At 45.4% G+C, this 26,507-nt stretch overlaps 1 protein-coding gene and 1 pseudogene across 2 annotated transcripts in view; both read right to left on the reverse strand.

The window, feature by feature from the left end:
- The window catches only part of LOC139456073 (squamous cell carcinoma antigen recognized by T-cells 3-like), a 38,634-nt gene extending 24,159 nt beyond the window's left edge, over positions 1-14,475 (reverse strand). For both annotated transcript variants that reach the window (XM_071237580.1, XM_071237579.1), the window contains exons 1-9: positions 14,312-14,475; positions 10,137-10,263; positions 9,260-9,364; positions 8,408-8,592; positions 7,897-8,002; positions 7,690-7,814; positions 7,117-7,272; positions 3,378-3,516; positions 1,784-1,891 (exon numbers count right to left, since the gene is read on the reverse strand). In XM_071237580.1, coding sequence (XP_071093681.1) covers positions 1,784-1,891; positions 3,378-3,516; positions 7,117-7,272; positions 7,690-7,814; positions 7,897-8,002; positions 8,408-8,592; positions 9,260-9,364; positions 10,137-10,263; positions 14,312-14,470 — 1,210 coding nt within the window. In that variant the 5' untranslated portion in view covers positions 14,471-14,475. The remainder of the gene's footprint in view (positions 1-1,783; positions 1,892-3,377; positions 3,517-7,116; positions 7,273-7,689; positions 7,815-7,896; positions 8,003-8,407; positions 8,593-9,259; positions 9,365-10,136; positions 10,264-14,311) is intronic.
- A 5,045-nt stretch (positions 14,476-19,520) lies between these two features.
- On the reverse strand, positions 19,521-20,959 carry LOC139455164 (uncharacterized; annotated as a pseudogene).
- Positions 20,960-26,507: the final 5,548 nt, after the last annotated feature.

Consider the following 26,507-nt stretch of genomic DNA (forward strand, 5'->3'; position numbering starts at 1 on the left):
GACTGCCACCACATCCACCTGAGTGCCACCACACCCACCTGACTGCCACCACACCCACCTGCCTGCCACCACACCCACTTGATGGCCACTACACCCACCTGACTGCCACCACACCCACCTGACTGCCACCACACCCACCTGCCTGCCACCACACCCACTTGATGGCCACCACACCCATTTGACTGCCACCAAACCCACTTGATGGCCACCACACCCACCTGACTGCCACCACACCCACCTGACTGCCACCACATCCACCTGACTGCCACCACACCCACCTGCCTGCCACCACACCCACTTGATGGCCACCACATCCACAGGCCTGCCACCAAACCCACCTGACTGCCACCACATCCACCTGACTGCCACCACACCCACCTGACTGCCACCACACCCACCTGCCTGCCACCACACCCACTTGATGGCCACCACATCCACCTGCCTGCCACCAAACCCACCTGACTGCCACCACATCCACCTGACTGCCACCACACCCACCTGACTGCCACCACACCCACCTGCCTGCCACCACACCCACTGGATGGCCACCACATCCACCTGACTGCCACCACACCCACCTGACTGCCACCACACCCACCTGACTGCCACCACACCCACTTGATGGCCACTACACCCACCTGACTGCCACCACACCCACCTGACTGCCACCACACCCACCTGCCTGCCACCACACCCACTTGATGGCCACCACACCCATTTGACTGCCACCAAACCCACTTGATGGCCACCACACCCACCTGACTGCCACCACACCCACCTGACTGCCACCACACCCACCTGACTGCCACCACATCCACCTGACTGCCACCACACCCACCTGCCTGCCACCACACCCACTTGATGGCCACCACATCCATTTGACTGCCACCAAACCCACCTGACTGCCACCACATCCACCTGACTGCCACCACACCAACCTGACTGCCACCACACCCACCTGCCTGCCACCACACCCACTTGATGGCCACCACATCCACCTGCCTGCCACCAAACCCACCTGACTGCCACCACATCCACCTGACTGCCACCACACCCACCTGACTGCCACCACACCCACCTGCCTGCCACCACACCCACTTGATGGCCACCACATCCACCTGACTGCCACCACACCCACCTGACCGCCACCACACCCACCTGCCTGCCACCACACCCACTTGATGGCCACCACACCCATTTGACTGCCACCAAACCCACTTGATGGCCACCACATCCACCTGACTGCCACCACACCCACATGACTGCCACCACACCTACCTGCCTGCCACCACACCCACTTGATGGCCACCACATCCACCTGCCTGCCACCACACCCACTTGATGGCCACCACATCCACCTGACTGCCACCACATCCACCTGACTGCCACCACACCCACCTGCCTGCCACCACACCCACTTGATGGCCCCCACACCCATTTGACTGCAACCAAACCCACCTGACTGCCACCACACCCACCTGAGAGATTCAACCCTGCCTTGAACAGCCCAACCACCTGTCTGCCACCACACCCACCTGAGAGATTCAACCCTGCCTTGGACAGTCCAACCACCTGACTGCCACCACACCCACCTGCCTGCCACCACACCCACCTGAGTGAATCAACCCTGCCTTGAACAGCCCAGCCACCTGACTGCCACCACACCCACCTGAGAGATTCAACCCTGCCTTGAACAGCCCAACCACCTGACTGCCACCACACCCACCTGACTGCCACCACACCCACCTGAGTGAATCAACCCTGCCTTGAACAGCGCACCCACCTGACTGCCAGTCCACTCTCCTCCGCAGGTAGTCACAGTATCCTGTCCACAGCAGCAGGTAGTCCGACCCAGAGGCCATTCCACACGTGAGTGCCCGTTCAAAGGTGCCTGTCGAAACACAAAGACAAGGAGAGTTAATCCTTGCAAAGTGAACCCAGGTGCCTAGGAACAACCCTGGAACACATTGACAAGGGGAGGTAATCCTGTACAGTGAACCCAGGTGCCTAGGAAAAACCCTGGAACACATTGACAAGGGGAGGTAATCCCTGTACAGTGAACCCAGGTGCCTAGGAACAACCCTGGAACACATTGACAAGGGGAGGTAATCCTGTACAGTGAACCCAGGTGCCTAGGAAAAACCCTGGAACATATTGACAAGGGGAGGTAATCCTTGTACAGTGAACCCAGGTGCCTAGGAACAACCCTGGAACACATTGACAAGGGGAGGTAATCCCTGTACAGCGGATGCAGGAGGCTCAGTACAACCCTGGAACCCAATGACAATGGGAGGTAATCCTGTACAGTGAACCCAGGTGCCTAGAAACAATCCTGAAACCCAAAGACAAGGGGAGGTAATCCTGTACAGCGGATGTAGGAGGTTCGGTACAACCCTGGAACCCAATGACAAGGGGAGGTAATCCTGTACAGTGAACCTAGGTACAACCCTGGAACCCAATGACAAGGGGAGGTCATCCCTGTACAGTGAACCCAGGTACAACCCTGGAACACAATGACAAGGAGAGGTAATCCCCGTACAATGGACCCAGGTACAACCCTGGAACACAATGACAAGGGGAGGTCATCCCTGTACAGTGAACCCAGGTACAACCCTGGAACACAATGACAAGGGGAGGTAATCCTGTACAGTGAACCTAGGTACAACCCTGGAACACAATGACAAGGGGAGGTAATCCTGTACAGTGAACCCAGGTACAATCCTGGAACACAATGACAAGGGGAGGTAATCCTGTACAGTGAACCTAGGTACAACCCTGGAACACAATGACAAGGGGAGGTAATCCTGTACAGTGAACCCAGGTACAATCCTGGAACTCAATGACAAGGGGAGGTAATCCTGTACAGTGAACCCAGGTACAACCCTGGAACACAATGACAAGGGGAGGTAATCCTGTACAGTGAACCTAGGTACAACCCTGGAACACAATGACAAGGGGAGGTAATCCCCGTACAATGGACCCAGGTGGCAAGGTACAACACTGTAGGTTCTACTACATCCAATCAGACGTTCAAAAAGAGCTTCAGTACAGCTTGAATCATCTGGCAGCTGTGATTGGAGGATTTTGTATAAGACTTTTAGAGTTTTCATATGTACATCCATCCAGTAATAAAAACTGACCACTAATCAGGAGGTAGTGGGTTCGACTTCCGACATCCATAATGAACAAATTGCAATTGTTTTCTTCAATTTTAGAACTTTGGATGTTTGAAACATCAAAATTTAAAATTCATCTGTTGCTCAACTCATCAGGTCTTACTAGGAGAAAGTAAAACCTCTTAGAGTTTATTACACAAAAAACAAGTTTTGCCAAAACAACGGTCAGTATCTGTGACATGTTCATAAGCATCACTTTACCTTTCACAGTGTCGAACGTCTCGCCACGTCTTTCTTGAGCCAGCAGGTAGCCCTGCCAGACCTGTGACGACCATGGACAGTTGCGCACAGCTCTCTCAAACACAGGCAACACAAGGGAGGGGATCCGTAGCTTGTTAACCTAGTCAACAGAGGTCATGTGAAGACTGCATGTAGCTTGTTAACCTAGTCAACAGAGGTCATGTGAAGACTGCATGTAGCTTGTTAACCTAGTCAACAGAGGTCATGTGAAGACTGCATGTAGCTTGTTAACCTAGTCAACAGATGTCATGTGAAGACTGCACATATCTTGTTAACCTAGTCAACAGATGTCATGTGAAGACTGCATGTAGCTTGTTAACGTAGTCAACAGATGTCATGTGAAGACTGCATGTAGCTTGTTAACGTAGTCAACAGATGTCATGTGAAGACTGCATGTAGCTTGTTAACCTAGTCAACAGATGTCATGTGAAGACTGCATGTAGCTTGTTAACCTAGTCAACAGATGTCATGTGAAGACTGCATGTAGCTTGTTAACGTAGTCAACAGAGGTCATGTGAAGACTGCATGTAGCTTGTTAACCTAGTCAACAGAGGTCATGTGAAGACTGCACGTAGCTTGTTAACCTAGTCAACAGAGGTCATGTGAAGACTGCATGTAGCTTGTTAACCTAGTCAACAGATGTCATGTGAAGACTGCACATATCTTGTTAACCTAGTCAACAGATGTCATGTGAAGACTGCATGTAGCTTGTTAACGTAGTCAACAGAGGTCATGTGAAGACTGCATGTAGCTTGTTAACCTAGTCAACAGAGGTCATGTGAAGACTGCACGTAGCTTGTTAACCTAGTCAACAGAGGTCATGTGAAAACTGCACGTAGCTTGTTAACCTAGTCAACAGATGTCATGTGAAGACTGCACGTAGCTTGTTAACGTAGTCAACAGATGTCATGTGAAGACTGCACGTAGCTTGTTAACCTAGTCACCTGGTTACAGTGTTTGAAATAGATGTCGGCCCGAAGGCACGAGACCATCAGATTTTGTCACAGACTGATAGTTTTAGGTTTCTGCTGGCCCTCACATACATGAATCCTAACACTGAGAGTGCTTGGTGAAACAGGATCCAGCTTCAAAGTACTCCACTTACCCGTCACACCGAAGCCACATCAAAGCCACATCAAAATAATATATGGTTTCATGACCCTACCTGTCATATCATTCATTTATTAAATCTATCACTAAGTCAGAAAATATGAATTTCATTACAATTTATCATATTTTGCCAGTAGATCTAAAGTTATGAACCATTTTTGCCAAGTTATTGAAAAAATGTCAAACTTGGACACATGCTTTGACAACAGGTCCCTGTGAAACATGTGAAAGAGCAAATAAATTAAATAAAGTAATAAATCAAACCAAATTTCTAACATATTTCTAAAAATTGTCAAACTTACATCTAACTTATTATTTCCATCTTTTCGTACGATCGGGTAATGTAAGTCAAATGACATCTCAGCATTTGTTGCCTGGAGTTTTAGGCTTGGAAACGATGTTTAATGCCAATCTATATGCATGAGAAATCTGTGTCACAGGTCATAGCCCAGCACAATATGTCAACGGAGATCCATAGTTTAATAGGTCCCCATTTCCTGCCTAAAACATTCAAAATAACACGATTTAACCAAAGGCTTTGGTCTAAATCTGAAATACATCACACACGTTGGACAGTATCCATTGCTGTAAATTGATTGGCTGCCTTAGGTCATGTGCTTGATTTTGACCCACCACGATCCTTATATTAGATTACTGCAAAGTGTTATTATAAACCAATTTCTATCCAAAAAATCGCATGTTACAACTAAAAGAATACTCCTGGCTTGGTTACTGTTATATCATTGATGTTCAGAGATACCAGATATATTCTGTTATTTATACAAAGCTTCCAATGTCACAGAGAAAGCCGCTATTATCGGGAAATATGTGATGATAGATCGACTTCAAGTTCTTTTTATCATCATCTTCCGATTACTTTAACAATGAAAGTAAAATATGTCCGTGGAAAGCTCTATTATGAAATTGTAAACTTGCTGTAAATTGCCATCTTTTTTGCTTTCTTGGTGTTTACTCTGGACATTATGAATGTGTTAGTTTATTTTATATTTTATTTAAAACAAACTTAATTAAGTTATTATCATTTATAAATATATTATTCTAATGTGATTATTTTAATCATAACTTTCATTATTCCTTAACAGTAGGATTAGACTTTTCAGATGGTGTATGACCAGGGGTCCGGAAAATTTAAAATCCCAATCGGACATTCACATTTATGCCACGCCCCCTTCAAACAGCGTGTTTTTAGTACGACTTTTTACACACAAATTACAAGTTGTTACGTATTCATAATATGATGAATTATGAATTGTTTCAATTTAAATTGTTTAATTCACCGGACAATTAATAACAAATAATATCATTTTAGATATATATGGAAAACATACGTTTGTTTCTGTTATAATAACAATCTGTCAACGTTGTGAACGGTCTAATTAATATTCATGAGTCTGCTTAAGTGTACGCGTTGTAACATTTGGATCGAGACTATTATCCCATATTTGGTTATCACGTGACCTCACGGGAAAAGTTGTTTTTTTTATACTAAAGATTATTTAAAAACAACACAGATAATATAATCCTAAATCCTAAACTATTGTTGATAGCAGTAGTTATTTGAATACTTTTTCATCTGTACTTAATTATTGACCATAAAAAATTTGATATCGATCGTCACAGAAAGCAAAATGGCGGTCAATCAAGATTCAATTTACGACTAGCTACTGAAAACAATAAAATCTGCAAATCCTCGTTGTATGTCAACCAAGTGAAAGTCGTTAGCCACGACTTACAAAATGATCATTCAGACTTTGAGGGTTTGGCAGATCCGCTCGACTGATCTGCATCGGTCGACTGGCTGTCGTCATGCTTTCGCTTCTTGACTGAGGTTACGTATCGTAGCATTGTGAGGATAATGCATCGATGATGCAAGGTATTTATGTACAGTTGTAAACACATTTTACTCAAATTAACAAGATGTTCTCAGTAATAAATCCTCGATTAATCAGTGTCAACTCAGTTTATTGCCTATTACAGTGATTGACCGATTGGACTATCATTCTAGGTACGATGTATTTACAGCAATCAAAACAAACAAAGCTTGTCAGTGTAGATAATCTTCATTGTGTTACAACTGCAGACAGAAACTGCTCAGTCCTAACTGTTGATCATGTCCGGTCAAAATTTAAGAATGTCCGGACAATACTTTTTAAAATGTCCGGACAGAAAAATTTAAATGTCCGGTAAGCAATATTTTAGACCGGACATTTGAGATTCCCAATCGGACATGTCCGGCGCATATGACGGTTTCCGGACCCCTGTGTATGACATGTGGTAGCAAAGTTGTTCTACAATTTCCTTGATAAATGTAGGCTTCATCTATCACCCCAGAGTCTCTGGGAACTCAGTGGGATAGCAGTAAAAACTTCTGGTTGACTGGTTGGGTTTGGTAACTTATATTGCCAGAGTATGTCTTCCTGCTTCAGATACAAATTTGGGCCTACAGTTTGGGCCTACAGTTTGGGCCTACAGTTTGGGTCTACAGTTTGGGTCTACAGTTTGGGCCTACAGTTTGGGTCTACAGTTTGGGTCTACAGTGTTTCCAGGGGATGTCAGGTCCGTGACTCACCAAGTATTTTGTATACTGGAGCCACAGGTCGGGGTGGAGGCAGTTCTCCTGTAGTGCTCGCTCGAACACACACTGGATCCTGGCAGGGTCATCGTGGGTCAGCTCATGCTCAATCAGGGCCTGGTACTCCTTGTACCTTGGGGGCTCTGCAGACAGCTGCAGCATAAGTGTCAAGTGTTTTCATACAGATCTATCTCTATACCGATCTACCTTCAACATAACATTTATTTGACTGTGTTTCATTTGGCTTTATTAAATTTTCGACTAATTTTATGCAACTGTGGCCTGATTTGACAGTGTTAGAGGCAGCCACCAATAACATGGCTGCTCTGTATGAAGGCATGACTATAAAGTGACAAGCCCAGGGTCAGAGTTCATCGGCCCCGTGCGCCACCTGTCGATGTCCACAACGCCACCGCACCTAAACAAGTGGAGCGTTCCCGTGAATGTTTTCAATGTTTTGGCGTGATTCAAATGCTTCTGTCCAATGTCACTTTACAGATCAGAAGACATGCCTCATCAGGGCCTTGTACTCTGCACTGTGAAGCAAGGGAGTTTATGTCGTGTACTTACAAGTGCTGCCTCCAGTGGCCGGAGTCTGTCCAGCAGTTCAACAGCCTTCACGTAGACCTGCCTCACCCCACTCTCAGCCTGGCCCCCACTCCACTCCTCAAACTCTTGCAGTGTCTCCTCCATGTCTGCAACACAGGCATACCACAGGCATTACACGGGCAAAGCACAGGCATTAAACGGTTGAGTACAATCACCATGGTTACTTACCTAACAGGGGTACAGCCAACTGCCTCCTGAACAGATTCTGGACCCGCTTGTTCTGGGCAGCGAAGGCTTCCTCTTGCTCCCGAGTCGGCACTGTCCCGGGCTGAGGCTGTAACCATGGCAACTACATCTTTTAGCATACTCATTAAATACAGTAGTTGGAGCTGTCCAGGGCATAGGCTGTAACCATGGTAACTACATCTTTTAGCATACTCATTAAATACAGTAGTTGGAGCTGTCCAGGGCAGAGGCTGTAACCATGGTAACTACATCTTTTAGCATACTCATTAAATACAGTAGTTGGAGCTGTCCGGGGCAGAGGCTGTAACCATGGTAACCACATCTTTTAGCATACTCATTAAATACAGTAGCTGGAGTTGTCCAGGGCTGAGGCTGTAACCATGGTAACCACATCTTTTAGCATACTCATTAAATACAGTACCCGGAGCTGTCCAGGGTGGAGGCTGTAACCATGGTAACTACATCTATAAACAAACAGCTGATAACAACTCACCATGAGGCCGGCCAGTACAGCATTCTCAAACTCTCTGTAGGCCTCCCAGATGTTGGCTCCCTGACTGGTATGGAGACCTGCCGCTGTGATGGACTTCTCAAACACAGCCCGGACATTCTGGATGCCATCCTCTGTCCCCATCCCTCCGATCGCATACTGCACGTACTCCAACCAAACTGGGATAGCTGATATAAAGAGGAATTTGATAGATAGAGAATCTAACCCTAGAGTCTTTTGATATAAAATATATCAACACAAGTTGATAAAAGTGGAAAAACTCTGAGGCTTGATGTCAAAAGACACGAGGGTGTGATCTTCTTTATCATCCAACATCATTCTTCCAACTTTTTCAGTTTGTAGATAGTAATAAGCAGTGTCTTAAGTGTAAAAAGTGCTGCTAACAGCTTCAGTAGCAGAGCCATTAGTGATGTCATTTGATTGTGACGTCATGGTAACCAATGACGTCACAATGGTCTGCAAAGCATTGTGATGCAATTACATTGCAGCGATATCTACAATGTAGCTTGATCTCACCCAAGGATATCTCCTGTGGGAGCCAGTTTTGGATGATAAAAGAGAGTCACTATAATCATTGTGATACTTCAGCAGTATGACGAGCCACAGTCCAAAGTCACACAGCCCGGCTCTGTAATCATGTGATATTGAAGGTGAGGTGAAATGGGGTTTAACGTCACGTCCATTGTGATATTGAAGCCACAGTTCAACGTCCCACAGCATTGGATCTGTTTGCTGAACTCAAGTACAATGATAGCACAACTGGAATTTAAACGCATCATTGTATGACAACAGAAATCCGAAACCATTCTATATCGGGAAACACTCATTACTCACACAAGTAGTCTTCTGTGGCTTGCTTGAATAGCTTCTCCATCTTGGGTCGATCTCCCTCAGCAGTGGCAAGGGGCACCTCGTCTCTCAGCCACGCCAACCACAGTTCTAGAAGAAAGGACAAACTAAGTTACCATGGTTACACAATAGCAGTGGCAAGGGGCACCTCGTCTCTCAGCCACACCAACCACTGTTCTAGAAGAGAGGACTAACTGAGTTACCATGGTTACACAATAGCAGTGGCAAGGGGCACCTCATCTCTCAGCCACACCAACCCCAGTTCTGGAAGAGAAGACAAACTAAGTAACCATGGTTACACAATAGCAGTGGCAAGGGGCACCTCGTCTCTCAGCCACACCCACCACAGTTCTAGAAGAGAGGACAAACTAAGTTACCATGGTTACACAATAGCAGTGGCAAGGGGCACCTCATCTCTCAGCCACACCAACCACAGTTCTGGAAGAGAAGACAAACTAAGTAACCAAGGTTATACAATAGCAGTGGCAAGGGGCACCTCGTCTCTCAGCCACACCCACCACAGTTCTAGAAGAGAGGACAAACTAAGTTACCATGGTTACACAATAGCAGTGGCAAGGGGCACCTCATCTCTCAGCCACACCAACCACAGTTCTGGAAGAGAAGACAAACTAAGTAACCATGGTTACACAATAGCAGTGGCAAGGGGCACCTCGTCTCTCAGCCACACCCACCACAGTTCTAGAAGAGAGGACAAACTAAGTTACCATGGTTACACAATAGCAGTGGCAAGGGGCACCAAGGGGGTGGGGGTGGGAGGGTTAGGTTGCAAGGGGGAGAGAAACACACATATCACTCATATTGACAATAAGGTCAATCCCCTTCAAAACTGCCACATTTTTACCTTCACTGAGGGGGAAAATTTCACTCATCTTCTCCCTGGCTCGCCGCAACTGTTCTAGTTCCCCTGCCTGGCGGAGCGTCGTGATCAGCTGCGTGTGAAGATCATAGATGTAGGGATTCTCAGTCACCTGAAACACAGAGTATGGAGAGTTTCCCTCGACTGTAATATTGGGATTCCTCGACATTCCGCAGTAATAAAAGTAGTGCACTTCGGTGGGCGTGGCTTAATTTTTTACATTCATTGTGGAATGAATGCAATAACACGTGACCAATTCAGCTAATCAGAATGCAGAAATTTCAATGAACACAATGAAAATTTAATTATAATCACCTGACTTGAGTTTCGTAATATGAATAAAATCAACAAGAAATACAACATCCAATGTTGAACACAGCAAGTAACATATTCAAAAACTACATTCACAATTAAGATCAGTTACTCGCAACACAATGAGAACAAATGTCAGTGACTAATCTTGATTTAAGAATTGAGCGCCTATCAGCATGTAGATTCAGAATACAAACTGACAGTATCTAAAGGGAGTGAGTACATTCATAACCAAAACCATTACTTACTATACTGTGAAAAAATAACACAGCAACATCACTTTCAAATAGCAGTTACTGTAGTGTACATGTTACTCTGTAATTAATAGCCTAAAATCTTACTGAATATCAGTCCCTGTAAAACATTAACATTACATTCAGAGATTGTCTTTTCATTTTGATAAAACCTATGAACATATCTTTCCGTGGTATTCCAAAGAAGTGAGTGACTGTCAAGAGGCTGTAGCTTGTGATGTATGTTGTGTGTGTATGTGTAGGTATGAACCATCTAATGTAAACATTATCACCTGGACACATACTGAACAAGAACAAAAATAATGCAAGAATACAGGCCCAACACCTTGGGGGGCGAAACTTGTTCCCATCTTCCACATGTTCCAGAGCTAAAACGGCACCTCAAGAGAAATGGCAACGTGTAAAATGCAACAGATTGGAGAAAGTGCACCTGGTCCACAGTGAACACTGGGACTATTGTGAGGCGAAGAAGGCAACTTATTTCTTTTTATTTTGGTTCTTAAAGACAAGCAATGATTAGAATTAAAAATCATAGGTCCACTTTCAAACACATACAATTGTGAAATGTTAATCGCCATAAAGGGGCACTGATCAACGCAATTCCCCGGACTGGTTGTTGCCTTTGTTATTGTTTTTTTCCCCGTACCTGGATGATACGCAACGCAACTGAGCGTGACCAGAGACTGGGCTACCGTCTGCAAGGACAGCTAAATAAACTTGGAGGCTGGAGGCAATATTTGTTTTACGCATTTTTGCATAAACACTGATTGGTTAACTGTGATCTATAAAGATTTTGACAAATGGTGCATGTTTATTAATTTCTTCAGCCTAAACAAACAGACAAAAAGAATGGTGGAGCTCATCGGATGTCGTCATTTGGAAATACCCCAGATGGTTATAGTTTAATACTAAAAAAAGTATCCATGCAGTGAAAGCATTTTCAGATTTTGGATTGCGTCGATAATACAATTACTAATCCCTTGTTTGTCATCCACGTTTTCTCGTATAACCCTGCACTTGTGTATTTGTCGTCATTCACTTGATGCTCAGTCAATAAATTTATTACAGGTACAATTAGAGGTAGCACCACTTAGATTACCTGACAAAAGTTCCCATTTGGCATTTATTGTGTCTGGGGTAATTATTCAATCTAAATCCAGGTTTGAAGTGAGGTGAAATGTGTGTTATGTAATGTGCACGTGTCAGCCCAGCACGAGATGAATGATCAGTTGATTTACTTTTTTTTGCAAATCAACGGATTGTTCCTAGTCATCAAAGGATTAACAGAAAATATGTTGATTGATTAATCAGTGTTATCTTGCACAGTGGATATGTCAAAAGTGAGTGTTTACATGTCTAGGTTTACTAAAGCAAAGGTAATACACTCATATCATGTAAAAACAACATACTTTGTTCAAAGGGTTAACTGATAATATGTTGATTGATTGATCATTGTTATCTATCACTCAATGGATTTTTAAGGAACCGTGGACGTTATGAAAATAGTGGTCACGTGGGCTTTCTCAGCCGACCCTTGAGACTTGACACCTATGTGAAACACCTGAAACAATCCAAGTGATCAGTTGAGAAACGAACACGGGTTATAATATCCCGAAATGATATATATCTTTTAAAATATTTGATTGTTACAGAGACACGTGACATCGAATATGTTTCTTTCTACAGCTGCAGACGAGTGGGATATTGTTCCTTTGTGTGGATATTCACGGATACATTCCTCGAATAAGGAAGCTGCCTAAAATTTATACACATAAATTTGGTAGGTTGTAATTATGGTATTTGCATTTTGTTTTCCTTCATTTGAACTGATTCGTTCTTGTTTCTCTACATCTTGGTTGGGAAATTCTTCAATGCACGATAGACGTTGTTTTCACAGGTCTTTTCCTTTGTAAGCGTGTATATATTACCGTCAATTTGTAAAATGTGATTCTCTCAGGCAATTTAGAAAATGTGTAAATATTTCAGTCATTTTGAGTAAAAAATCTGTCCAGATTGATTAAGATGATCAAAAGGGCCTACAAACATAACAACAGATTATTATGTAGGATTAGAAGCCAAACAACATAGAAATTTACTTTTCAACGTAACATTTTCAGTCTCTTAGTGATGACATTAAACATCAAAATGTTTGGAATTCGTTATCATAATAATACAGATGGAAATGTTTTTCAGTCACTTTGTAAAATAAATGAATATTTAGAAGTTTAATAAATATGATACACATTTTGACAGTAAAAAAAAAATACACACTATAAAAAAAGCAATACTCAGGTGAAATATTTACTTTGTGTTGCAAGTCACAATAGTGTAAACGAAAATCGCAAAATTACCAAGCAAGTGACTTTTCAAAACTTCATCACCATTACCAATGCTACCCACAAAGATACCTACATTTCCTTATTATTAACAACGCGTGTCGGTCTGATGTTGATAAATGAACAATTTGCATACTCGTATATGCAAGAGGCCGACGTATGGTTCTCAGTAGGAAGTGACAACTTGGAGACGATGGCTTGCGGCATATACAGTTTTACTTTATACATGTAGATATATACATACAAAAGACACTTTGTGACAGGTCAGCACATAGTGGTTGTGGTTGTTGTCTTGGTGCCCGAGAGCACCCAGCCTAACCCTAGCTAGGCTAAGAGTAAGACCTTTCTTTCTCTCCTCTCTGGACCAAGGCTTATATAGCCAAGGTCACTTGACATTTAGTAAGTAATAACTATAAATGAAAACAGTAAATCATCAGTGACATACTTGCACATGTCATTCAGGATGGCAGACGGTCGATGTACACAAAAATGGGGATTAACAAATAGGATTAGCATCTTATAAATAACAGCAATTAAGTGTTTCAAGGCATAAAGATGTCATGGCTCCAGGGTAATGAGCCTTTGCAATTAAATGTTTTTTCAGACAATGGGTGTCGTAAATCTGTCGCTATGACATTATCTCGAAAACTGTATTTCATTTTGTTGATCAATGTGACCATACGTCCTTATTACTATCGGTACCCATAAAAGTGACTAATGCGCTTACGACTGGCACAGCAGAGGTCGCGAACTAGTCTAGATTTCTGCTATACATCCGGGTACTCACTGGGGAAAAAACAATAACAAAGCCAACAACCAGTCCCGGGGAATTGCGTTAGATCAGTGCCCCTTTAAAACATGTTTAAATCAGAAATTAGCATCTACTCTGATTTTCTTGCAGACTCAGATTGTGAGCTGCACCTAAACCTATATTGAAAGCATCACATACTGTGAAGCTTTAGTAGCTTTAGTCAATTGTACTCAGAGTCAAACTGACACTGTATCTATGATGCCAGATTTCACAATGTTGTTTCGATGTTTACACAGGAGAAGACAGTCAGGAAATATCAACCTGACATATTATGTTATGACCAGTGGACACACAATCAAAATCCATACACAATAAGTAAGCATAAGCATTTTCACACTCGTGTGTGTTCAACACGTTTAATATGATCAATTGTTCAATAGCAACACTAGCGATTCTTATCAGAAATACTCGTGACTGTAGGGGTAAGAATAAATCTATAAGTGAAACCTTTTGCTGGAGTTCGTATATTTTCTGTTCAAGCTGATCTTCGTCTCCACTGTCCGAGCTATCAGAGTCTGAGTTTCCCTCAGCGTCCATGTCTTCCTCGGTTCCATCAACATCATCACCGTCTTCGTCTACGGGCATTTTCTCCACGTTTTCCGCCATTTTGTTGAAAGATACCTTCTTTATTTTCGCAAGCTAGAGAGCGAGTTACGAAAGGCGTGTTCGATTGGGTTAACCGGTAGTTGGTTTAACTTCGATATCGGTAGTGAGGGCTTCGAGTTACATTTCCATAGTAATGTAACCGATTTCACCCGGGTACCAATTATGGGTTATGTTACGTTTATCCTAACCCTGTATATGCTGTTATCCGATCGTAACGCTCAAGGTGTCGTACAAAACAACCTTAGCGCTACGACTGTCGTAAGTCTATGTTAAGGTATGGGAGTTACGATCACCTTAAAGTTAAGATCGCTTTGTACAACGACACCCAGACCATAAAATAAATTTATTTTGCGGCCTTGACACTTGTAATGCTGTCTCTGGCAATGCCTGCATAACATTTGGACATAAACATGACCGTCACAACAGCCATATTGAATATATTGTTTTGCACAGTGAAAGTCATTTATGCATGTGGCATTATGTAGTTTCTATTCAGTATTTGGTTATTGTTTTTGTTTAACCATGGATACTTAATTCTCTATTTAAGTTCCATGGTTTAACGACACACTCAGAAATATTCCAACTATAATTATGACGGCTCATAGTCAGTAAGTGTATGTTCTGGGGTGCCATACACAGCTTTTTGTTGTGTGTTTTGATATTAATTTCAGCACACCTGGCATTTAAATTTTGTTGAATGTACAGTTTTTGACATCTCTTGATAACTGTTGGTGTTATTTTGAGGTAATCCCCTGAAAAGACGCTTGAAATAAAATTGAAAACAATATAATCACACAACTTGAACTGAATTTAGATGCTTTCTTTAATAGAACCACTCGGACATTTCAAACGCAGTTTACACAACCAGGTCAGTTTGAGGTCATTGATCATGCGTAGTTTCATTTGGCATTGGTACAAATATGAGCTGTGTAGAGTTGCGTCCCTTTGGCGCGCCTGAAATCTATGGTCGTGGGTTCGAATCTGGGTCTACTAATTAGTGTTTATTTGTTTTGTATACCTAGTGATTAGGATAGTTTAGTGATTAGGACTGGTTCGTGTGTCCTTCATGTTGTACGCCTCAAACTCAAGCCATGGTGTGCTCAACTGATCAGCCAAGCTGATCCTCTTGTCTCTCTGCAGGTACTCAGTCTGCACGCGCTCACAGCATTGACAAGTTGTCAGCAAACTATATAGATCAGGATAGTTCACTATGTACATATTTTGTATGGTATTGCATTTAAAAGTTGCAGTAAACTAAAAGTGTTTAACAATATCTAACGCTCAGTTGTAACCTATTTAAGTAATTGTCTAAAACTAATGCCTATAAATTGAAACCATTTGTAACTACTAATATATAACTTTTCTATCTCTTTATTCTCGTATGAATGAGAACAGAGTATCAGTGTTATTTTGCGGACTAGGCTTGTTTTACATGTTTTATGATAGTTCTGTTATTACTATTTACTCGTTATTATTAAAGTAAATAATTTATTTAGATATCCAGAATAATAAGACGCGGCACTTTGGTCGGGAAGACACCCCAGTCTCACCACAGGGTAGGCACACTATTACATATATACGGGAAGACACCCCAGTCTCACCACAGGGTAGGCACACTATTACATATATACGGGAAGACACCCCAGTCTCACCACAGGGTAGGCACGCTATTACATATATACGGGAAGACACCCCAGTCTCACCACAGGGTAGGCACACTATTACATATATACGGGAAGACACCCCAGTCTCACCACAGGGTACGCACGCTATTACATATATACGGGAAGACAACCCAGTCTCACCACAGGGTAGGCACACTATAACATATATACGGGAAGACACCCCAGTCTCACCACAGGGTAGGCACGCTATTACATATGTACGGGAAGACAACCCAGTCTCACCACAGGGTAGGCACGCTATTACATATATACGGGAAGACAACCCAGTCTCACCACAGGGTAGGCACGCTATTACATATATACGGGAAGACAACCCAGTCTCACCACAGGGTAGGCACACTATAACATATATACGGGAAGACATCCCAGTCTCACCACAGGGTAGGCACGCTATTACATATATACGGGAAGACACCCCAGTCTCACCACAGGGTAGGCACGCTATTACATATATACGGGAAGACACTCCAGTCTCACCACAGGGTAGGCACGCTATTACATATATACGGGAAGACAACACAGTCTCACCACAGGGTAGGCACACTATAACATATATACGGGAAGACACCCCAGTCTCACCACAGGGTAGGCACACTATTACATATATACGGGAAGACACTCCAGTCTCACCACAGGGTAGGCACGCTATTACATATATACGGGAAGACACTCCAGTCTCACCACAGGGTAGGCACGCTATTACATATATACGGGAAGACACCCCAGTCTCACCACAGGGTAGGCACGCTATTACATATATAGCGTGTTTTATATGTGTGTCACATATTAAATGTGTCACACCATAATTAGTCTGTTATTAGATAAGTATACATATATACGTTTCAAATACCCTGGTGCCTATATTGATCATACCCATATACATGTATGTACTTTGTAAGAAATTTATGATCTGTTTACACTTAATATAACATAATTATGGGTAATTATTCTATCTACTTGGTTACCCGTAGCTTACAGACCCGTGAAGATCCGGGGTAGAATAGGTCTTCAGCAACCCATGCTTGCCGTAAAAGGCGACTATGCTTGTCGTAAGAGACGACTAACGAGATCGGGTGGTCAGGCTCGCTGACTTGGTTAATGCATGTCATCGATCCCACTTGCGTTGATCGATGCTCATGATATCAATCACTGGATTGTCTGGTCCAGACTCGATTATTTACAGACCGCTGTCATATAGCTGGAATATAGCTGAGTGCAGCCTTAAACAACAAACCAACCAACAAACCAACATGGCGCTTACATCAATGGTCATCTTACTGTACATAATAACAGCTGTTGTGAGAGTAAGATCTGTTTGTGATGTAAAACAGTTTGTACTACTGTGATGTTGATAACTGGATTATGTGTACTGTCAATTTTACTTATTATTCCTATTCATATGTTTCAGGGTGTTACAAATTATCACCTTCCCAAATGTTCATCAATTGGTGGATTAAAACGTTTCACATCAGTAACGTGTGTTGTCTACTTTGCACTGCACATTCACCGCCCTGCTACAATCGTTTAATATCAGGCTTGTTGCACCGACGTGCAAAAGAAAGTATCATACGTACGAGAGGGGGTGGGCGGATCGATAAGACCCAGTTCGTAGGTCAGAGCCTTCATTGCCAAAGTTTCTGTGAATGGAATGCATTCTCTCCGTGGACATGGCAACCCAACCAGCAGCGTGCCGCTCATTCATTCACCGGTCATCCCCATTTGGTGGGTTCTCTGGATCGCGTCTGGTGTTGCTGACATCAACTATCCTCCAGGTTGTGGGTCGTCCTCACGGCTCGCCCCGCCGTGTTTAAACTCTGCTGCCCACCTCTTTACGCTGGTATAGGCATGGGCATCCTTACCTAGTGTTGTACTAATGTCTCCATGGATGGCTTTTGGTGTTAGGCCCATTTTTCTGCAGGTACTTGACCACTGCAAGTTTTCTCAAGTTTGTCCATTTTCACATGGTTTAAAATTAATTGCGAACATAAGATTGGTTCGAAAGACAGACAGTAGTTGTGTGCATCGGTCTGGAACCAGAACCAAGATGGCGGCACTTCCGTTTCCGGTGACGCGCGCATCCAAGATGGCGACACTTTCGTTTCCGGAGGCGCACGCCTCCAAGATGGCGGCACTTCCGTTTCCGGTGGCGTGCGCATCCAAGATGGCGTCACTTCCGTGTCCGGTGGCGCACGCCTCCAAGAGGGCGTTGCCACCGTTTCCGGGGAGGATAGGGGAAAACCCGGAGAAGCGCACGTAAAAGGTGAACGGGATCGACATTGAAAGAAGCGCGTCAAAAATCGTTTGTTGTTGTTGTTGTTGTTGTTGTTGTTGTTGTTCTAAACATAGACGGGGTGCCGGTGGTGAAGGGAGGGAGGGAGGGAGGGTGGTGGTGGTGAAGGGAGGGAGGGGAGGGAGGGAGGGAGGGAGGAAAGGAGGAGGAGACGGGTTCATGGTTTGGGTTGGAGGGTCGTCAAAGCAAAGGATGAGAGTTGTCTTTTGGGTGAGATGGGTGGCCCTGAAAAGGGTCGTTGGAAAACAAACTGGAAACTGGAAACTGGAAACGCCAGGAAACGGTAGGAACACTGGAACACTGGAACACTGGAAAAACTGGAAAAACTGGAAACGATGGGACACTGGTACAAACAGTGGAGCAGCATGCCCCTCATGTGTTAGTCACTTTGTTCAGATGATCTATCATCTTCATCCTCTACTTCCATCTCATCCTCGGACTGAAGGTGTCGTCGGCGCTTTGAAGCGTGCTTTCTTGAGAGGCTTCTGATCCGTTTTCTTTTCTCTACACGAGGTGTGATGCCTGGTCTGCACCTCGGTTTTCCAAAACCACGTTTTCTCGCTTCTTGTTCTCCCACCTTTTCAGACACCCACTCGGAATTTGGGACAACATCTTGGGAGGATGACATGGCATTCATAGACCGTCTTTGCTCCATGATGACTGTGACTTCACTGAACGAAGGTCTGAGGGTTCGCCTGATTTTATGAAACTCTCCTCCCTACTTCCCTTCAACGGAAGGTCATGACCTCCACCTCCTCCTCCTTCATCTCATCACGTGACGTCATCCTGTGTTTGGGTTGACTGACACGCGGCATGATACATGACACACGAGGATGTGGTGATGTGACCTGGAATGATTGACACCAGGCAGCTGATCTTTCAAGCATGACCTTTGTCGTTTATCTATTTTTATTTTAATTTTACACTTTGGTGTGCACTGACATGACAGACGCACAGACAGACAGACAGATAGCGTAGACGACATCTCAACTCAACCTCTACCCTCGGTTCGGTACTCTATTGGAGTTGAGATCAATCAAGACACAAAGAGTCAGTTCAATCAATCACTGTTTAATAATGAAAAAACCCAATCACAACCAGATACATTGGAAATACGAAAAGACAATGGCGGAGGGAGTGCTTTGCATGTCCCTACAACAACGCGGCAACGTTTTCCTCTTTCCTCTTCAAGCTCTTCTATCTTCAATCCCATAAGATGTGGTCCTCCCTCAAACATGTGAGAGGTCCATCCGTTAAACAAGTACAGTCTATGACCTCCCTGAAACAGACATGACACATCACTTGACTACGGTTGCAGCTTACGTGTTGTAAAGTTCTTCGAGTGAAGATGAGGATCACCATAAGATGTGATCCTCAGATGTGATAGGGCTGTCATCATACTTGTCATAGGTCAACATACAAGTACATTCTATGAGCTCCATACAACAGACATGACACATCACTTGTCCGCTGTTGCAATTGATGTATCTTAACATGTTGTTGTGTCGGCAAACACTACATTCGCGTTGTAGGGGAGTGAGTTGAGCTTCTCCATAAGAATCCTGGTCAACGTTGTCACCGTCGCAAACCATGGGCATACCTGAGGAGAAGACATCTTCCGGTGAGGCTGGTGACCAAGAAGCATCAGCAGGGGGAGCGTATCCAGATCCATGGAAGGGAGAGTGATCAGCTTGAGCGCTTCATGGTCTTCACTGTCACCCATCGTCAGCGTCACAGGTGCATTCGGTGAATAGGTTGGCTCCCGAGGGGTTTGTTCCCACCACTGTTCTAGCACGGACTGGGCTGACATCAGGGGTCCTGTCAATCATAGGACAGAGTCAATTCTATGAATAAGTATAGTCATCATCAACATAGGCATCATCATCATGAAGATCAACATCACATCAAGAATGACTGAGACAAAGAAGAGCATGGTACTTAAAGTTGTTCTTGATGAGCGATCTTCAGAGATAATTTCTTCCGGGATCGTCTTTTTGCAGGCGTTGCAGGTGTTGCAGGTTTCAAAAAGGATGTCCCTTTCGTTTCGGTGCCTGCCGCTGCTGCTGCTGTTGTTGCTGGGGTGGGGGTGGTGGTGGTGGTGGTGGTGGTGGTGGGTGTTGCCGCTGTTGCTGCTACTGCTGCTGTTGGTTTGCTTGTTTTTTTCTTCTGGGTCTTCTTTATCGTCTTCACCGGTGCTACTTTCTGGGGTTCAGTCAGTTTCCGCATCTTTGAACGTAACTTGGCGTACGCGTCGTCAGCCTTTATCTTGGCACACAACATGTCGAACACATCACCCCACATGTCAGCAGTCATGTCACCGTTCTCATCTCCTCTGCTTCTTTTACCACCCATGTAGCTCCGTGTCTTGGCATTCAACCGTGTCAACATGATTTTCTGTTTGTTGTTTCTTCTTTCCAAGTCTTCACGGATGTGTGTCAACACTTGATGGTACTCTCTCCAAACACGTGTTTCTTCCAGATAAAACGCCAACAACCAACACAACGTGAGGAACATCAATCAGAGGGACGATGTTGTTGCTTGGTCCGTTCAGTGAAAAGTGATGACCGGAGAGCGTTGGACGTAATAAAAGACACCGAGGTCCTGCTTTCCAATTGGTCCGTTTCGGTGTCTGGTCTGAGCTTCAATTTTTCCAAACCGGACCGACCCTTGTGTTTCTTTTCCATAGGGTTAGGCTTGTAGCGTGAGAGAGAAAGCACAACCTCGTTTCAACCAATCAGAGCCCACCCTGGTCCGAGCGCGGCCTCTGATTGGTCGACAACCCAGACTTCGGGTTGGTCAGATTTCGATCCGTTTTTTTCTGTAGGGGTTCATGTCGATTCAGTTTCGATCCGTTGATGAAACCCCAATGGTATATCATTTTATAGAAAGTCATCTCTGTACCCAAAGGGGAGCGTGTCTACAGGCAGTCCTGTGGTTTCGTCGTAGACGAGACGTCGCTTGTCGTACACGGTACGATAGTTTTTTCGGGTGGGTGGGCTCACAAGAGCATTTTCGTGCCGAGGTCCTTTTCGAATGATCTGATGAGGATAATCCAAACTGATTTTCTCGCCCTCTTTCCCAGGCCGCTGTCCCAGTATCAGGCCTTTCATGATGTCAAAGTTGAGATGTTGTTGGTTTCGGTAATTCCAAGTGAACCCTCGCACTTTGCAGGTCGTGTGCGTTCCATCGGGTCTGGGGTTCATTAACTCATTGCCATAGTTCTGGGGGCCTCCTGACACAAACGTCTTGATGGTGTTTCCGTCCAGTTCATTTGTAAACTCACCCAACGAATGGCCCAGCTCTGGATTCGCGTCGTGGGGTCGATGAATGTAAATGACGCTGTCTGTGTCAAAGTACAAGACCCTGCGATCCACCAGAGCAAGGGTCTCGTACAGCTTGAGACGTGCTTGGGCGGTGACCCAAGCAGCGATGGCGACATTGAAATGAGAATGAGGGGTTTGGAATTCCTTCTGCTGGGTATAGGTCACTTCCACCATGTGTTCGTTGACAACGGTGACATCCTCGATGGTATTGCGTTCATCCCTCCACAAGGTAAGGTACTGTAAAGGATCGTTCATATAGACGTTCTGACTGTAGTCTACCCGTTGTCCAAATTTGCCCCAGAGCGAATTCATTTGTATCTTGGCAATTGTGCCGCGTCCTGGATTTTTTTCGATGCGGTCCTTGTCCAACTCAATGCCTTCTTGTCGTAGATCTCTGGATGTAAGCGTCGTGATCCGTATATCCCTCAGGGTATCCGCTGGCTTCGAGCTTCTCCTTGAAATGCCGATCGATGTAAGTGTCAAAGAGTCCCACTTGCTGGGTGTCGGGATCATGCTGTGCAAAGGTGTCAAAATGCCAAATGTCGTAGATCTGAAGCACCTGGTAGTCATACTTCTTCACGGCTTCCTGGAGTTCTACGGTTGCGTACGTCCCCACCCATGATCTCTGTAAGGCAGTAGCGGATGGTAGAGTCGTTTCGGGGGTAAGACACGGCATTGGATCAGTTCTTTCAGTTCAAACAATGCGTCCACAGGGGGTTGATGGAGAAGGGTCGGGTGTCCCGTGGGAAACGCTCTGGTCTTACAAATGTATGGATAAAGGGAACAAATATCGATGCATTTGATGGTTTCACCTTCTTGGGCTTCGTAGCACAATCGCGTGGCATTGGTGCGCCCTCCATAGAAGGCGTCGCGAGGGTTGAGCGGCCCGGGGACGTGGATACAGTGGGGTCCCTGCAAGAAAGCACGCAGAGCAGAGTCCCCCCGTTGCATTTGTGTAAACTCGTGCTCCCACAGGGTGACGATCCGTTTCACCTCAGGGTGTTGACTCAAGAGACCCAAGCAGTAGTGGATGTTGGTGTAACGGGCTCCCAACGACGTGCCCAGGATGGGATGTGGTTCTCCACGTTGGGTCTTGTGACAGGCCTGGCACCCATGCCAGAAACAGCCCAGGAATTCGTAGACGGTACCTGTCGCTGGATCGTAGCCATCCACACTGTACCGATGTTGGCCCTCTCCACAGGTGAACTCTTTTTCACCACCATTCCTGGCATGCTGGAGGTGCAGATGGGGGTCCCTTTCCATCAGATATTGGAGCCAGCGCATACAGGCTTGGGAATAGTTTCTCTTGGGCTGGTAGCCTTGAGGTGGAAGAATGGCAATGGTATTGGGTTTCAGGTCGTGTTTTCGGAAGGATTTCATGGTGAACGCAGCAGCTGTCATCACTTCTACAAAGGGATCCATGCCAACCGAGTTGATGGCGTTCTGTCGGAAGTCAGCACATCCCCGTCTCAAAATGTCCACATCGCTCTGGCAGAAGGCTAAAAAATCTCCTTGTAAGTCGAACAAGGCTCCTTCTTGCACTTTTTGGGTATGCCACTGGAGGAAGACTGTACGTTCTGCGGGAGACATGCCATCAGGATCGTACATGACGGCTGGTGGATAGACACCACTCTAGGTCTGGTTGGCTTCGGTATTGAAAAAGTGCGGAAAGTACCCTTTTTCAGTTCTTTCAGCCCAAAGCTCTTGGGAAATGTTTTCAGGGTGTAAGGGATGAAATTTAAGCTGTCTTCGAAACACAACCGTCCCAGGGTCACCTGCAGAATCTGTTGTCCATGTCGAATCTTGGTGGGGAGTTTCACCAGAAGGGGGTACAGACCCTTTAGGATCAAATGTAGATCATAGGATCGTGCATTATGGGCAATCACATAAATGCGATCCTCCTGGACTGTTGTGGTGGTGCTCTTGTTCTTTGGCGTCTTTGTTTTCTCCACTTCCATGACCTCTTCCCCCTCCACCTCTTCCATCTCCTCCTGCTGGGGTGATGCATGTCGTTGACGTTTGGAAGCGTGGATTCTTGAGGGGGTTCCATCCTGTTTTCTTTTTTTCCCCAGGCCTCCTGTTGTCCCCTTGCGTGTGCTGCCCTCCTCTTCCTCTTGGTCCTTGTTCTTCTTGGTTTTTTCAGACAGCGTGGTCAACCACACACACACATCATGGCGCGTGGTGGGACCTCGAAACACGATCTCACGGCTGGGACCATACCCTTCTTCTCTCCATGGACAGTGTTCGCACTTCACTGATGCACCATCCACATCCAAGTTGCACCACCCACAAATTTGGAATGTGTTCCCCCGTGTCTTGCATACATTCAAAATCGTAGAATGCGTATTGGACGTCGTCTCGTACGTGATGTTGTTCCTCTTCCCCCTCTTCCTCCACCTCTTCCTCACCCTCTTCTTCCCCCTCCTCGTTTTCTTGAGGCGTCATGTAACAGCGATGGTCTGGTGTCATGGGTTCTCGACACACCAAGCAGGGATGTTCTTCATCGGAGCACTCGTGATGAACCATGGGGGTCTCCAAGACGCGGACCAGCTGAAAACAGACCGGACACCTGTGAATCGATTGACAGGCGCTGGGTTTTCCCTCTGACGGTGACTGGAGATGTTGGGTGTAACACTGCTGATTGGGGAACCAACGTTGACATGTCAAGCAAGGGATCCCTTGCTCTTCCTTAGGTCCGCAATAGCTAGAGTGGAGGCAACGGTGACAGCGGTATTGCTTGGTGCAGGGGTGTTTTTCGTGATGATCGTAACGTTGGTCGCAGTGTTCGCAGTAATGGACAGACCCGTCAAAAGCGGACATGGAAGTGATGACATCATAGTGCTGATCATGATGATATAAATGCAGTACGGTGGCGTGGGGTGGAGCCTCATCACACTTGTACAACAGTCTCTTGACAGTAGACTTTCAGTTGATAATTCAGGGAGGCCAAGGCCCGTCCCACGCGTGTGAGGTCGTCCAGACCTTGACAGGGACCTTCAGGCAGGCCAAGGCGTCGAAACAAGACCCGTGCCGGTATGCCTTGAACGTCGGCCCGATCCGTTCTCGTCAGTCTCATTCGCCAGGCGGTCCATTCTGGGGTCAGAGGATGGGGCTTCTGGGCATAATGTTGTGCCACCACCAGGGCTCGTGCCAAACAGGATTGATCTTCGTTCTTGATCCTTACAATGGACCGTTTGCGTGTTAAAAAGGCTTCGAGTCCAATCACGTTTTTCAGCCTGGGACCTCCACTGCCCGATCCTAGCCTGTCGGGATCTGCGACGTGTACTAAAGTCACAACCATGGTGGCATCGATGTTCAGGTCTTTGTTGGACTGTTGGAATTTTTCCACGGCCTGTAAAATAATTAGCCTATGGAGATCTTCAAAGTGACGAAAGGGAATCCGTATGGGGGTGTTCAAAGTGGGATGATCGATACCTAGACCAATACGATCTCCCTTCTGGCCTGACATCTGTTGATAAAAGTCATCGATCACTCTGTCAAATAAAGCTGGTAGTTCCATGGGAGCGCGGTCCGGTGGTACGGTGTCCAAGTAGTCTGGGTTGAAAGTCAAACGATAGGTATGGTTAGCAGTTCTTAACTGCCTGGAGCGGGTGATATCTTTCCTCTCCAAACGATAGGGCGTACTTTGGTTGCTCGTCATGATAGCGGTGTGTGTCTGATGAACGTTTGTACTACAAGAGGGGCTGAACGTCTGATTGATGGACAACCCTTCCCCAAAACAGGATCGAAATTTGACCAATCAGAAACCTGGGTTGTCGACCAATCAGAAGACAGCACCGACCAATGGTAAAATCCATTTCCTATGGAAAAGAAACACAAGGGTCGGGTCGTTTTGGAAAACCGAGGTGCAGGCCAGGCACCGGAACGAACCAATCAGTGCGCTGCGTTTTGGGCCAACCAGGAAGCAGCGAGTTTCGATCCGGTTCTTCTCCTATAAAACAAGAGTGGATTCGAGCGGGTCAGTGTCACTTGTAAAATTTTATTTTATAAAATCAAGAATTGCTGAAACAAAGAAGAGTGGTACGACGACGGGTGGCGGAGACGTGGTGACGGATAGTGCAGATACTCGTGGATGTTGGAGTAAGAGTATGGATGTTGAGGATGGGATACCATCGCTCAGTAACACGCCATTGACCTATTTTCTACGGTTTGAAAGAAGGCTCGCTTCGTTTGAGACGTGGCCTACGCAAATGAACCAGACTGGTGAAGAGATGGCCCATGCGGGCTTTGCCTACACAGGGGGTGCCGATGGCGTGTACTGTTTCCAATGTGGGGTGCGGCTGAGACGATGGGCGCCCCACGACGATCCTTGGGTGGAACATCACTGGTGGTCCCCACACTGTGACTACCTCAGACTAACAGGTCTTGTGAAACACAAGAAGAAGCTACAACTACGCTATCTCCGTGAGGAGAATGTGAATCAGAAGAACACGAATGGCGTAGCACGGCTGGATGCCTAGGAGGGCGACGTTTCCCGTGTCCTGTGTTCCTGTTCAAGTTCCCGTTCCAGTTCCGGTTCAAGTTCCCGTTTGTCTACTGCTGTTGTTGTGGATGGTTCAGTCTGTTTCCGCTTCCTGTTTCCTACAAGCTTTTCTTTTGTTGGACCCCACAAGTGTTGGCACATAGGGCACCCCGATGACATACCCAGATGGTATACCCAGATGACAGCAAGTACCGTTTCGACGATCCTTGTCTTGTCATAAGCTTGGACATGATGA

The sequence above is a fragment of the Haliotis cracherodii genome, unplaced genomic scaffold (genome assembly GCF_022045235.1).
Source record: "Haliotis cracherodii isolate W230 unplaced genomic scaffold, xgHalCrac1.p SCAF_11, whole genome shotgun sequence".
Lineage (NCBI taxonomy): Eukaryota > Metazoa > Mollusca > Gastropoda > Lepetellida > Haliotidae > Haliotis > Haliotis cracherodii.